Source organism: Protopterus annectens, chromosome 1.part0 (genome assembly GCF_019279795.1).
Source record: "Protopterus annectens isolate FY-2018-M chromosome 1.part0, PAN1.0, whole genome shotgun sequence".
Lineage (NCBI taxonomy): Eukaryota > Metazoa > Chordata > Ceratodontiformes > Protopteridae > Protopterus > Protopterus annectens.
Genome location: NC_056725.1, coordinates 1,215,871,586 through 1,215,887,683, shown reverse-complemented (window position 1 = coordinate 1,215,887,683; position 16,098 = coordinate 1,215,871,586). Strand labels below are relative to the sequence as shown.

Genomic DNA, 16,098 nt, shown 5'->3' with positions numbered 1-16,098 from the left:
AATGATAAAAAGGGGAAAGTGTAAACATTTCCAGTATAAGCAAGCACTAACCTTGGAAATGAACTTCAGACCATGTCGCTCAGCCAAGGATTTTGCATCGTTGCTGTCTCCATCAAGTTGCACTGCATAGAAGATGTGGGTGCCGGAGTCCCTCTGTTTCCTTCTGGGTGCTGAACCGCATCCATGGAAATATACCATGACTAACACAAAATGCCATTTCCTCAGTCCCCTAAAATACAATCGAAAGTAAAAAAAATGATTATCAATTCATTTCAACATCATTCAGTAAGTTTTTATCAGTAACGAAGGCTAGGTTTAAAGCATAATTACATAACATTTGTAATTATCATTACTATTTTTATTGTTATTAAACAATGCATTAAAAGATCCCAAGTTTCTTACCAATTTCAGATATCATTTCTTGTCCTCACCAGTTTGTAGTTGACTGAAATGTTCTAGACTCTCTTCCAGATCTTAATAAATTCAACAATAGTGTTGTGATAGGAAAAGCAAAGTTATAGTGGCAACAGCATAAATAAAGCAAACCTTTGCTGTTGTGCTTCCTCTAGCGTCACCAGGGAAGGAAAAAAGGAACATATTTCATACTAGAAGGAATATTTATGGGAACTCTGTTAACTCTCTGTAAATTACCTAAATTTAATAATGTGCTTTATGGTGTGTATATATATATATATATATATATATATATATATATATATATATATATATATATATGTATATATATATATATATTTAATAACAGTATTACACTCTGGCAAAATCCCATGCAGAAGTTAAATGGGACAGGAATTGACTGCAGTTAAATTCCACTTGCTTTAATAGTTTCTCCTTTAAATTCCTTTGATGAAGTCTGTTGTCTTATTATCAGCATACCACATGACAGATCTATAGATTAATACTCTACCTCTTAAACAATTAAGGTATGATCAGGTTTTATGGTAATGTGCAAATTAATAGGTTTTATGTTAATGAGTAAATTAATCAACCCATGGGGTGTAATGTGCATGAGGCATAGCCAGGTGCTACACTGACCCCACGGGTTGATTAACTTGCACATTAACATAGTCCCTGGGAATACCTTATTTCTATTATTAGAACTGGGTTTGCGTTTTATTTTTGTTTTCTAATCCTGTTGCAAGAGTCAGTAGGAATGTTAATAAGTACAGAATAATAAGAAACTTTGAATTTCAAAAAAACATTAAAAGCCCTTATAATAATTACAATTAAATAACAAAACTAGATAGAAGCTGCTTTAGGGCAACAGTGTTTTTTAATAAATTCTAGATGCTGTATAATATTTTGTTATTGTATACTAGCTAGTAACTCCAACTAAATGTCTGCTCCCTTGACCCCCAATTAACAGAAAAGTGGCATGATTGATTGGCTCCTTTCTCACAGAGTACAGTACATATTATGTTAGAAACAATACAAAGCAATCCAGCTTCATTAGCACAGGAGGATAAAACCCTGGCTATGACTCATGTAAGCTAAATTCAGTTAGCAGCTTGGGCATTAGTTGGACTTGGCAGAGGAGGGAGGAGAGTGAAAGGGCTGCAACAGCTGACCTCTCTCAGGGTAAAGGGGTGGGGTATGTTCACCAGGGCACTCACAGTGCACCAGTTTCCATGATGAAGATGGGGATAAAGTACATAATGTGCTCATCCTAGAAGGCAGGGTTGTGTGTAGGCTTATGCCACTCCCAGATGTAAGAGAGACAGCCCTGTACTATGCACATAGCACAGCTGCCTAGGAGAACACCCACTGGCAATTCAAGGGGTGTTAGGGACTCATACAGAAAGGTCCTTGATGGCTGCCTTAATGATGACCCCTGCTGGATCTCACTCCAATAAGGGGAAGTAATGGGTCGACTGGCATTAAGGGGGACTGATGGTTAACAGGCAATGGAGGTGGAAAAGAGAGAGAACTGATGCATAGTAGCCCTAGGTATTTATTTACAACATAGGAATGCTGCATGTGTGTGTGTGTGTGTGTGTGTGTGTGGGGGGGGTGTATTTATGCGATCAAATGGCCTAATTGTGTAACTCAGTAGGTCATGGGAATGAGCTGCAAATATGGTCCAGTCAGTACTCCATGTTTTGATTCTGTCACTGACTACTTGCTTCAATTCACTTTTCTACAGAACACTTACAGGTCACTCCTAAATGGGGGGTTTCTGTGCCTAGTAGGCTTTCAGGTTAACAAATTAATAGAATAATTTAACTAAAATTTGAGAGTAACTTAGTTGCTGAGAATGCTTACAGCTAATCAAACTCTGAAACTGAATAAGGAGAAAGTAACAGTCAGCTGCCCGTCAGGTGCCAGGATGTGCCACATAACGTATGCACTCAGGTCCCTCAACAACAGATACAAATATGACTGTGTCATTGTACATGTGGGTGTGAATGACCTGAGACATGCCTCCCTGGACTACATGAAAAGAGACATGGAGGAGCTCTCAGATTATGTAGCCCAGGCAGGTATGACCCTAGCCCTGAGCAGCATCCTACCGTCACCTAGAATGATACCACAGTACAAGCAAAAAATGATTGATTTCAACAATTGGCTAAGTTTCTGGTGTCATTCTAAGGGGGGATCCAGTATCTGTCTACCTTGGATGACATGACTGACAAACCTCGATGCTTTGCCAGAAATGGCATGCATCTGTCACCCCTGGGCTTCCGGATACTGTCCAAGTCTATTGCCATCCCAGAGTGCCTTTTATAGGTGGTGTTCCAAAGACCAAATTACCACCGTAACAGCTACAAACAAATGCAATCTGAGGGTCATGCTGCTCAACGCTAGAAGTCTAAATCTCAAAATGCACTCACTCAAAGCACTCCTTAAAATGTAGAACATCGACATTTGTGCTGTAACAGAGACCTGCTTCAAGGCAGCAGAAAGCACCCCTGCACTACCAGGCTGTAACTCATTCCATACCTTTCTGCCCCAGAACTTGAACCAAAGCTCCAAAGGGGGTGGTGTTTCCATATTCATAAAGGATGCGCATACCTCCAGACTGGTAGCCCAACATATTGCATCAGAGATACTTCAGGTGCAGCTAACATTGGGTAAGACAGTGATTCAGGTTGTAGCCTGCTATAGGTCCCCAACTATGTCCCAAGACTCACACTCCACATTCCTAAGCACCCTGGAGAATATTAGGGTCCAACCTAAGACTCTTATACTGGGTGACTTCAACTACCCCTCCATTAACTGGGAAAACTACTCATGTACAAATATGCTTGCCCAATGTTTCCTGGAATTCATTCATTCCAAAGCCCTGGACCAGCTGGTTCTTACCCCCACTAGAGGTAGCAACATCTTTGAACTGGTCATTACTAACATGGGCGACCGTCGCTCTACACCAATAGTCAACTCCTCCCTGGTTAGATCAGACCGCAAACTAATCACCTTGGAAATCCACATCCCTCCCACCCCCCACCCCACCCCCACCCACACAAAGGTAGCCACCATCAAAAACTTCTCCAAAGCTAACTTTGGGCTCCTAAAACCAGAGGTGGCTAACTTCACGGCACCCATGCAAATGGGGAATAGTTGCATGACCACCGAATCATACACCAATGCACTGTATGAACATGTACACAAATGCATAGATCTCGCCATACCCAATAGAACCAAGATGCTCTCCTCTGAAAAAAGGAAGCCAATCTGGTGGTCTTCTGTCATAAACAAACTCTAAAACAAAAGGAGGAAACTGATGTGGAATAAGGTAAAATCCCAAAACTGGAAAAACTCCCTTATCAGCCTCAACAAAAAGTTGCGATCCCTCATCAAATCCTCTAAAGCTAGACATGAAATCAGAATTGCAGCAGATAGTAAAGACAACCACAAAGCCTTATAAAGTTATGTAAAGAATCCCCACGGCAATAGCCAGATTTGCTCTGAGCTACTGCACAATGGCACATCCTATACCGAGCCAACAGATATTGCCAACTGGCCAACATATTCAGTGCCAGCTTTACCCCTCTCTCCCCCCAAAGGACCAATCACAATATCAGCAGATTGCCAGACACCCAGTATTACTCCTGCACAGGTTAAAACAGCACTGTCCAAGGCCAAGAATACAGCTTCTATGGGACCTAACAATATCCCTGGCTATGTTCTACATGAACTACAGAGTGAACTGGCACCTCACCTGTGTGCCCTGTTCAGTCAGAGCATCACCTCAGGCTTTGTCCCTACCAAATGGCGCTCTGCTACAGTCATCCATCTCCACAAAGGAGGAGTGACTACAGACCCTGGAACTATTGCCCCATTAGCCTGATGAGTCTGATATGCAAAGCTATGGAAGGCATCATCATGGGCCTAATAAACAAGGATACAGGGAATCTCCAAACTCTTGATCCTGCACAGTCTGGTTTTGTGAAGGGTAGATCATGCCTGTTCAACTTGGTCGACTTCTTTGAGACAGTCACCAGAGCTGTGTATGAAGGCAAGGGGGTTCATACAGCCTACCTTAATCTGGCCAAGGCCTATGATACCATTCCCCACTCAGGAATCATAGAAAAACTCACTAAGCTAGGCATCAACCCCTATATCACTAGGTGGGTTGCAAACTGGCTCACAGATAGAGCCTGCAGTGTAAAAGTAGCTGACTCCACGTCAAAATACAGACCAGTCATGAGTGGAATCCCACATGGTTCAGTCCTGGGTCCTCTCCTGTTTGGTATCTACTTCTCTGAAGTCCAGGCCAACACGAAGGGACTCTGGCTGACAAAGTTCACAGGCGATTGCAAGTTGAGAGCTATTATTAACTCCCCAAGTGATGTTGACATCCTACAGAAAGGCCTGACTGAGACCAACGACTGGTGTCAGAACTATTACCTTAAGCTCAATACCAAAAAATGCATCTTCATCCCCCTTCGGAAAAACCTGGTTCCCATGAATTACCACATTGATGGTAGTCCATGAACACAGAAGGAGTTATAAGAGATCTGGGAACACAGGTTAACAGCAACCTCTCTTTTGACCACCACATTGCCACTGTGGTCAGAAAGTCTTTTTATGTGGCACATCTCATTACTAAGGGTTTTGCATCCATGAAGAAAGAGGTCATTGTCTCCCTCTACTCTTCCCTCATTAGGCCAGTCATCCAGTACAATGCCCCATTTGGCATGTACCTCACTAGACACCTGCAACAACTGGAGAGGCTGCAAAAGTACTTCACAAAGAGGATCCTAGGCCTTAAAAATTTGTCCTATATGGACAGACTCAAAAAACTCCAACTATTCTCTGTCTCATATCACCTACTTAGAGGCGATCTCTGTTTGACTTACAGAGCCATGTCTGACCCAGATCTGTTAGAAATGCTACATTTAAAGAAATCCCAATCCCTCCACACCACAAGCTCCAGAGACCTCATCCTCATAACCATAATCAACAGAACATGCTGGAGGGACAGGTTCATAACCCAGAGACTGCCCATGCTCTGGAATAGACTTTCCTAACATGTCAAGCAGAGCAGCTCACTGGCCCTCTTCAAGAAAAATCTTGATGAGTGGATGGAAAATAGAAAATTTACCCCGGGGATCACTCCAGTGGCTCTACTTGACAGAGGCACTGGGAACTAAGGTCGGGTGGCACAATGCCAGGGTAATCCTATAAACTTGTAAAGGCTCCAGGGCCTTTAGCCTAGTTCACACCTATGAACCTATGAACGATCAGCTACATTTGATGGAAGTAACTTGATAAGCAGGCTTTGAAATCTTTGGCAGAGTTTACAGTTTGTATCTTGTCATTTAGCTAAAAACAAACACTATGGGCAGGATTCACGAAGCCTCCGTGTAAGAGTTATAACTCTTACACGGAGGCTGCAGTTAAACAGAGTGATGTCAGCATGCTCTACGTATTCATGAGAGCATGCTGAATCATACCTAAGGCTAACACGGTCCGTGGAAGGCAGTAGGGGGCGTGTCCGTAGGCCGAGCCCTGCAAGCGGACACGCCCCCAGAAGAGTAAAAGTGCCCAAAGTAAACACCCACGACAGAGGCCATGGAAATGTGAATAAACACAACACAACACATGCCCCCACAGATTATGAACATAAAATATATAAATGAACATGTTATATATATTTTTTTAAATCGTAAAGATGTTTGCCCGTGAGTGCGCTCGTTTGCGCGGGCATGCCCGTAGCTTAGTTACAGTTAGCAGTCAGTGGAAAAGCATATAAGAACTAAATATGCAAAGTAAGCCAAGAAGCAATAGTGTAGCGGTAGAGATGTCGGCTGAAGAGCAGGCATCCATGGTTCAAGCCCCGACATCATCAATTTTTATTTTTAGTAAAATAAGCACGAAACAAGTCCCTGACAAATATGTACACATGTAAAATTATATTTTATGTAAAATGTAATGAAATAGTCCATTTATTTTGAAGAAATGTGAGATAACAAAACAATAAAAAATGCGAGATGTGCCGATAGCTGAGCTACAGTTTAACAAGGTGAGTGCATCTGCAAGTAGCTGAGCAATGGTTTAACAGGTGCAAAATGAGTGCCCGTAGCTGAGCAATGGTTTAACAGGTGCAAAATGAGTGCCCATAGCTGACCAGTGGTTTAACATGCTGAAACTGTGTGCCACTAGCTGAGCTGAGCGTAATATGCGTGCTAACAGCCAAATGAGGCGTAAACCAGCGTACCCCGTTTGCACGGAGCTGCGCACCGCGCTAACAAGCTAACCGGCGGGCAACGTTGAGCAAGCTGTAACAAAACTGCCTTTACACAGACACACCCCTTAGCCTGTGTAGACAGTCATAAAATATAAAAAGCAGTGGCCAGGTTCGAACCCAGCACACCATGCACCATAGTCAAGGTACTGAACCACTAAGCCATGACAGCTGTACTTAGAAATGCAGTAATAGCAAATATATAGGAATGAATAGAAAGTGGAGCATGACAAAGCAGGTTTTGTGAAGTTGATACAATTCCAAAATGGTCAATCACAGATAAGTGCGGGAAAAACGGCATTTATAAGCCCCATAGGTGGGAATACACAGCATAAACGACTGTAGAACTGACTTGCAGCCAGAATGTCAGGAGTAGGTGAGGGTAGTTGCTTTCAAGCACAGAGGTGAGGTGTTGAGGAGTCCAGATACATGGTCTGGCTCCTAGTCCACAATCATGAGGCCCAACTCATGCAGGGCCAGGTCCTGTGGGGAGCATATAGGGCTGAGGCGTGGGACCGGTTGGCTCATGATCTCACCAGTACCACAGGGATTCCAAGGACTGGTGAGCAGGTCCGTCACCACCATGCGGACCTGAAGAGACGCAAGCAGGACCAATTGAACCTTTGGATCCAGGAGGCCCGGCAAATGCCCAACGCCCCACTACTGAGTAAGTTACATTTAATTATGTATGTAAGAAATTAAATTAGCTGATATTATGGAGATGTGTATTCCAATATTACTTCATTTATATTACAGCTGCAGGTGTCCGTTATGCAAACCGCAGAGCCTATGGCGATAGGCTGGTGCGGTTGCGCCACCAGGCAGGTCAGTAATCCACTCCCAGTAACTGTAAAAAAAATTTAAAAGTATGACAGTTAGCAAAAGAGTGCAGTGTAGTCACTAAGTAATAAAATGTGCAAGTAACAGTGTAAAAGTGTTTGCAAGTATTGCTTGATTACAAAAGTGTGTTGCAGTCTGTAATCCAAACAGAAAAATGAAAATGTCCGAAATAAAGTCTGAAATAAAGATGCCCCACCTGTAATATAATAGTACACAACTTGCAGCAGGCTGAAAAGTACAGCCTGCAGAAGATGAGCAAATCACATGTGTGAAATATATCCCTGTTGAAATTCTGAAACATGACAGAAGTGAGACTGCTGGAAAGGATTGTAATAACTACAGGTAAAACATGTCAATAAAGCCTAGAAGTAAGTACCATCCTGAATAGTAGAATGAAAACAAGTGAGAGAGTGTGAGAAAGAGTTATAAATCCACCAATAAAGTAGTAAGAACCCCTGAATAAAGTATACTGCAGTCAGTACAGAATGAAATGAATGTGACAAGTAGAACCAAACTGCGAAATGTGTTCAAAGTGTTGCTGCAGCTGGAATGTGTATCCAAAAATCTGGATATGTTGCTCTCAGTCTGCAATATGCAGATAGTATGATTGTCTGAAATATCAAACATCCACAGTTGTCTATAGCTATATAAAGGAAATGTAGCAGGATGATGTAGCTGAACAAAGCCAGATATGAATGTGTATGAATAACAATAAAATGTATATTGATGTAGCAGTAACAGTCCTATCACCAAATCGAAGTAGTTATCATATAGGAAACTGTAGTTAGAACAGTAGTGTGTATATATCTGCAGCTATTAGAAATGTACAGCATATGTATTGGTATTCGAAGGTGTTAATAATATTTTCTTCACCCCACCCTATAACCACATATAATCCATTCCACGTGAAATTGCTATGTGCAATCACAATTAACACCCCTGGACATTTGTCCTGTTGAGTCATAAATATTTGCATGTACATTGATGCATCTGCCCTGTTCATACATCCAAACCTGATGGCCTGTTGCCATCAATCAACCCTGCATGTTGTTGGACTGTGTATTGCTGTTCAAATTATGCATGTGTTATGCTCGCTGTTCAATGGTGTGAATATGTGGGTGTTTGGTTAATGGGAATACTAATGCATGCTGTTACAACTAATTGCGAATGGTATTGTATGTTACTAACCCAAACTGTCATGACATAATGCAAAACATAGGACAACAGGGAAGGTGGGTTCCAGCGGACCCACCTCTCCCACCTCAGCTGGCGAGTGCACCTGGCATTAGTGCCCAGTCTGGACCCTCTTCCGGTGGCCCTGTGCCACCTGCAAGTGGAAGCGCTGCAGGGGATTGGGCCTGTCCCCCTCTGCAAGCGTGGCCAGAGGAGAACCACCACTCACCCTCCGTAGCATCCGGACTCTGGTGTGTAGGGAGATCTGGGACTCTGTTCTTGGGCCCCTACACCAGCTTGAGGCACAGGTGGCACAACTTACGGGCATGCCAGTTGCCCGGCCTACACAGCCCCCAGCACAGCCCCATCCTGGGCAGTGAAGGAACAGTGGCAACTGCCCATGGGTGGGGATATCAGTTCCACTGTTGCCAACTGTGGGCTCATGGGCTCTGGATATCCCAACCTCCGTCCCCGTCAATTGTGTAACCCCTCCACACGTGTCATACACCGCCCCTGTATGCGTTTTGTTTGTCTTGTCTGTTGACCTATCCAACCTACCTCCCCAGCTATACCGACTTCCTTCACCTGACATACCACTCTCACCTCTGTACCCACAAAAAAATTATGCCCCATACATAGCTGCCCATTTCGCACACATGTCTGCTGGACATGGAAACTGTCAATTACAATTGGCTGTACAACAAGTATTATTGTTGTCCTTACACCTCTCTCAGGGGTGGAAGGTTTCAAATGTCACACCAAATTGCAAACATATGCACAGCTGTTGCTGATGAAGAAATGGGCAGCTATGGGCCTTACCTACATCCCTCCTGCAAAACCTGAGCTTGTTTCCCTACTGTCTTATCCTCTTTGTGACCCCTTTTTCACCACTTTCCTGTCTCCCCATTTTCATTTCTTTCAAAAAAATAGCGTGGGTGTGAGCAAGAGTAAGCACGTTTAAGCGGTTGTAAGCGGGTGTGTGCGCGGAGCTAAATGCCAGTGTGCATGCGTGAGCTCCGCGCAAACCAGCGCTAACCCGGTTACAACTGCTTAAAAGTGCCTTAGTCACTCTGATTGACAGGTCCTGTAGTCAGTTCAAAAGCAGAATAAAATCCCACTGTCAGTCCCGAACCCAGGACCTTGAAAACACTAGTCTGCATGACTTACCACTAAGCCATGACTGTTATACAAGAACATTGTGCTAAAATAAATATATGATATAATAGTAGGAATGAATGTAAAGGGAATATAGGATGTGTAGTACACAAAGCATGTCATGTATATTTACTGTCAAATCTAGTGGATATCTATGATAGTAGTGTGTGAACAGAAACAGCCATGCTAGTTGGTAGCTAGTAGGTATTAATGTCACTGTAGCACCTTACAAGCCCCACACATACTCACAGCAGAATAATCACTGCCCATACCCCACAACCTGTTACAGGAAAACATCCGGACCAAGTAATAAAATATGTGGAGCAAAGGGCCAAAACCAGGGACACATTACAAATAATGATACAACAAACTTAGACAGTTCAGAGAGTAACAGGTTCTGCATTTTGTGGGATGTTTGGAAGGGTATGAAGTCTGAAAATTAAATGTTTGTCACTATATTCTGACTTGAGCCCAGAGTGATTTGCCAGAAAAAGCTGTGCATGAGATATTGACCAAAATATGAGGCAGAAATGTGGATAACCTGCAAATATTTGTACACATGAGAGGTTTGACACCACCATATTTGAATAGTTAAGAGCCTAGACATAGCAACAGTGACTGAGTTACAGGAATGCCCCACATACTCCATGTGAAATGTACAAACAGTAGGCAGAAAGATGTTACAACATATGGAATGGTAACTATGAAGTCCTGAAAGTATGCACCACTTGCATGGCAGAAAATGTGTAGTAATACATATGCTCATGCTATCCCACAGTCACAACTGCAGCATACCAGACAATTTAATGGGTGTACCCCACTGATATGTACCATTCCATGAGGCAGATAACAGATGCACCTGAGAGTCTCTGGGGTCTGCTCAGCAGCAAACTCAAATACCCTAATAGATGTCAAGGCCCACACCATGGCCAGACCACACTGCATGCTGTAACACCCTAGCAGATATAGCAAGCATTCCAAGGTGTGAATGTACATGGAATATAGGAAAGCCACAGCAGCACACTACAGTCAGGACACCTAGCAGGCATACAAGTAGTGACTGTAAAGGGCAAATATTGAAGCCATAGCAACAAAGTGTAAGAGCCACTGCTATACACCAGTTACACCACATGTCCCACAGGAAGGCACACACACGCACATTAACAGTAGTAGTAGTCGTAGGTGTCAGTGTACACACACAGTTAGTACAGGAAACTGGAGAAATGAATGGAGAAATGTTAATCTACAACACAGCTGGAAATATGAGAGAGATACCAACCTTTACACTCACAGAACATTGTCCACAGCATACCAGCATGGTCCCTGCCCTTAAAATCTGAAAGGGCTATGCCTATCTCACATACCTTTTTATAGCACTGTTCTGAAATCACAGTGAGAACTGCAATCAGTACCCAACTGGCTGCATGCAATTAGCAAATGCTGGCTAACAATTGGTGCAGAGGCCATCACATGGACATATGCAGATACCTACAAAAGCATGCTTTACTCCCAGTCCACACATGCAATACTTTCATTGCACCCTGAGGAGGAATTGAGAGACAGAGAGAGAGAGAGAGACAGACAGAGACAGAGACAGAGAAAAACAAAATTAAACATACACAAACAAAACTGGTCAGCAACAGCCACCTGAAAGCGGACAACTGGCAAGTGGAGCAGCAGGACACAAAACCAGACGGCAACACAAGCAGCTGTGACAAACACAGGTAATGTAAAGTAATACTATAAAGGTCTACATACTGTGAACCCTCCATATGTGTCATTGGTCTGTATCCATATGTATATGAAGATGTGCAAAGGGCAAGGGACATACAGCAACTATCAGTGAAGGCTGCACATACATTTGTATGTGAGAGCATCTATGTGCACATATCAATGTAGGTTGAATGTAGGTTGTAGTGTAATGTACAAAGTAGGTTTCACAGTTATGTATGTTTAGCAGTATGTAAGTGTGTGTATACAGTATGGTAAACAAACATGTTGATATACCTATCTATCATATGGATATGTATGTATGTCAAAATATGTATGTATGTATATATATATATATATATATATATATATATATATATATATATATATATTTATATATATATATAATATGCATATATGTATACATACATAGAGAGAGATGTAGGAATACATAGACAGATGTAGATATATAGAATATGTACAAACATATATATGTAATACACACATACAGATATAGATATATGTAGATACATATACACAGACAGACAGATCTGACTATCTACAGGTATGACTGTATATGACGACCTCAACACCCCCTGTCCCACCCCTCTGTCACTCTCACCCCCTCTCTGTCACCCCCCCTCCATATCTATAGCAATATATGTACATTAATATATATATGTGTATATGTATACAGACATATATATATATAGATATATATATATATATATATATATATATATACATATAGATATATCTATATACATATATATATATATATATATATATATATAGAGAGAGAGAGAGAGATGTATATATATTCTGAGTGAGGCACATGTGTACAGATGTATTCCAACAGGTGCCTGGTGACAAAGGCATGGAGTGAACACCAGTGTCAAAACTGGAGTACCATACCCCATTTCAAATCACCTACACCAGTAACCACCAGATATGTGATTGGCTGCCCACCACTGCATGTGTCAGGGGTGAACAGGGTCATAAATGTGTACAATAGTCCCCCCACTGATATTCACAGTGGAACACTATTCCTGGAATACCTGCATATGGTATGTGTCAGCAGACATGGTGTGTCAGCTATGGACATGTAGGTCAGTGTACCCCTCCACACCACATAATGGCTGTCATGGTATGTACCTCACATGACAGCTACAGATATGGAGAAGGACACAGTGACATGTACAACACTGTGACAATGCACTCAGACACATTACCAATGCACAGTGACTGACAACACCATAGAGTACACAAATACTACCCACATAGAGGTTTCCACTCCTGGGTTTACATACTTAAGTCACACCCATGACAGATGTCCAACAACCATAGTAACACCTCACACCATCCACAACCTAAATGACTGCTGTGTGTCGTCCATGCCACTGCAATAGAGAGCACATGTGGAGGTAAAGGTTCCTACCCACAGATAAGACATACCCTGCAATAAACCACACAGTGTTAAGAAGCAAGACTCCCCATATGTACATGTCACACATACCCCTGCTGAATGTTAGTCAGATAGGTAATATGCCATATGAGTCACCCTGTGTAACTGTCTGACAGCAGCAGGTACCATCACACCACATGTGTCACAATGGTCAGGGTAGCATAACAGTATGCTGCTGTAGTCCCAGGGGCAATAGCATATTGTATAGTATTGTATTGTAATATATTGTATTGTGTTGTATTGTACTGCTATGTTGAGGTGCCTCCTTCATGTAGTGGAACCACTGCTGCTGTGCACCAGTGTACAGGTACATATCCTGTAGTCAGGCTAGTGTTACATAGCACTTCTATATGTGTGTTTAGCTCCTGTCGGACTTCATGTAGCATGCAACCGGGGATACCATCAGGCCCCATTCATGTTGTGTATTCTGCTTTCCTGAGGGCGGCTCTCACCTGGACATCTGTGATGACAGGGAGGTTACAGTCAGCTGGGATAAGTATGTCTTATTTTGGGGGAGAGGGAGGGGTGAAACCTGCACTGAACCTGTCTGCCACAATGTTGTCAATATCTGTGGTTTCAGTGAATTATTTGTTGTTGTGTACTAACTATGAGCATAGTGGAGGGATTCTGACCAGGTTGCTAACATAACTGAAGAAGGCCTTGTGGTTATCCGTAGTGTTCCTCTTGATTTCCCTCTCAAAGTTGCCCATGGATGTTTGTATGAGGGAAAATAGATCCTTACTAGTGCTGCTCAGACATGCCTTCCCTTTATGGAATTATGCTCTGTCTTGCAGTAGCTTCCATCTTTTGTAATACAATCTGTCTATGGCTGGGGTCCACCAGACAGGATGCTGTCCCTTTGTGGAGATTGTCTTGGCCATATATGGGACTGCATGATCCATGCATTCTCGGAGATGTCCGTAGAAAGCATTTGTGAAGGGGTCAGCATTGTGGGTTGTGTCTTACACTGGCCCAGTGGGCGGAAAGGATACCATGTCACTGTTACAAAGTGTAAAGGTTGCATTTGCAATGTTATTCACTATAGTCATTTGTGCTGGCGGTGGAGGTGGGATATGTATATCCAGGGCAATTAGTTTGTAGTCAGCTCACAGTAGTTGATGATGTAGCCCATACAGTACCTAGATACAAACCCCCAGAGTGAGGAGGTGCTCTGGACCTGAATCAGTGTTCTGACTGCTGGGGTTTGGTAGTATGTCGTATGGAGTGTGCCAGGTACTGTTGCACAGCTGCTGGCTGAGCACTGATACCTAGCCATTTACATGTGTATCCACCAATAGACAGACAGATGCTATATATGTGAGATATGTCGTATCATAACAGTCGAGTAGCATGTGTAGTATGTGTGCCAAATTCTGCTGACATATATTGCTGATATCAGGTTATTTCCTTTTTCAGGAACATGGCTCACCTGTGAAATCCAGATTACTCCACAGCTGAGGATGAGGAGATACACCAGAGCCTGGTGCGGGATTATGCAATACTCTTTTCCCGCACCAGCCAGAATCAGCAGGAGAGGGCTGCACTGTGGCAAGACCTGGTCCGTCGGGTAAATGACATAGGCATGCATAATAGGACATATGAGCAGGTACAACATCACTGCAGTGATTTAATCAGAAGTGTCCATCAGCGTGCATCGGATATCCACAGGCAACAGGTCGCCACAGGTGGTGGGGTGGCTACACATCCCCCACTCACCAGACTGGAGGGACTACTCATGAGTGTAGTGGCTCCAGTACGCCAACAACAACAGCAGCAGACATGCATTATGATGGAGGCTGGAGCCACGCAGCAGCAAGACTATGAGCATGCAGGTAATATGCAATATGTATAGTTGACTGTTGTATACACTGGTAGTTAATGCATGTGTGAGGTGTGTCTTTGGTTTATAGCTGTCATCATAGTATTTAATGTGCAAGTGTGATATCCTCAATATCAGCAGCTGACCTGTGAAAGGCGACTGTTGTACTACTGACCTGTATCATACTCAGTAACAATGGCACAGTCGTGCCCACTGACATTAGTTTCCTCACTTCTGCAGGTCCCTCTGGTGTAACAGCAATGCAGCCTATCCATGCTGGTGAGTGTGTATTAACCATACCTTTAATAGTCTTGATAGTAATAGTAATATTAGGCTCACTTAGTAGTGCTCTGTGTATGCATGCAGGTGTGTCTGTGTGTTGATATCTCGCATACTGAGTAGTGTACAACTGTGTGCATGTGTGCATGTGTGCACCTGTGCATGTGTGCATGTGTGCATGTGTGCATGTGTGCACGTGCACATGTGTGCATGTGTGCACCTGTGCATGTGTGCACGTGTGCATGTGTGCACGTGTGCATGTGTGCATGTGCACATGTGTGCATGTGTGCATGTGTGCATGTGTGCATGTGTGCATGTGTGCATGCACATGTGTGCATGTGTGCACGTGCATGTGTGTGCATGTGCACATGTGTGCATGTGTGCACGTGTGCATGTGTGCATGTGTGCATGTGCGCATGTGTGCATGTGTGCATGTGTGCACCTGTGCATGTGTCCATGTGTGCACGTGTGCATGTCTGGACCTGTGCATGTGTGGATGTGTGCATCATTGGTAATATTGTGTAGACATTGTAAACTGTGTTTCCTGTTTCCCTCCCACAGGTTCTGGTGCTGTTATGGTGTTATGCAGCAGGGAATCTGAAGCAGGTGCCATGGGTACTGATAATGATGACATCTGTGTAATGGCACAGGAAGGTATGCCAGGGTCCATCATTGGTCATCCGATTGACAGTACACAGCTGTCAACCCCATCAATGCGCACAGTTATCCTGCCAATACACCCTTTGTCACCAATGTCCCTAGGTGATGGACAGCATACAGTGGGCATTGACCAGGGTAATGTGGTATCTGTGGCACATGCCTCCCCACACAGCAGCCATGGGCATGGCCCTGAGATGGTACCACACAGACAGATGTCCAGGGGTTCTCGTGGGAGCATCCGTGGGTGTACTGCCCCTGTCAGACGTGCCCACAGAGGTCTTACAACTTCAG

The 16,098-nt window shown here is 43.4% G+C and overlaps 1 protein-coding gene across 1 annotated transcript in view; it reads right to left on the bottom strand.

The window, feature by feature from the left end:
- Positions 1-16,098, bottom strand: part of LOC122800655 (PC3-like endoprotease variant B) — a 3,659,607-nt gene that overhangs the window by 3,591,233 nt on the left and 52,276 nt on the right. The window contains exon 4 of the mRNA XM_044069972.1: positions 52-229. Coding sequence (XP_043925907.1) covers positions 52-229 — 178 coding nt within the window. The remainder of the gene's footprint in view (positions 1-51; positions 230-16,098) is intronic.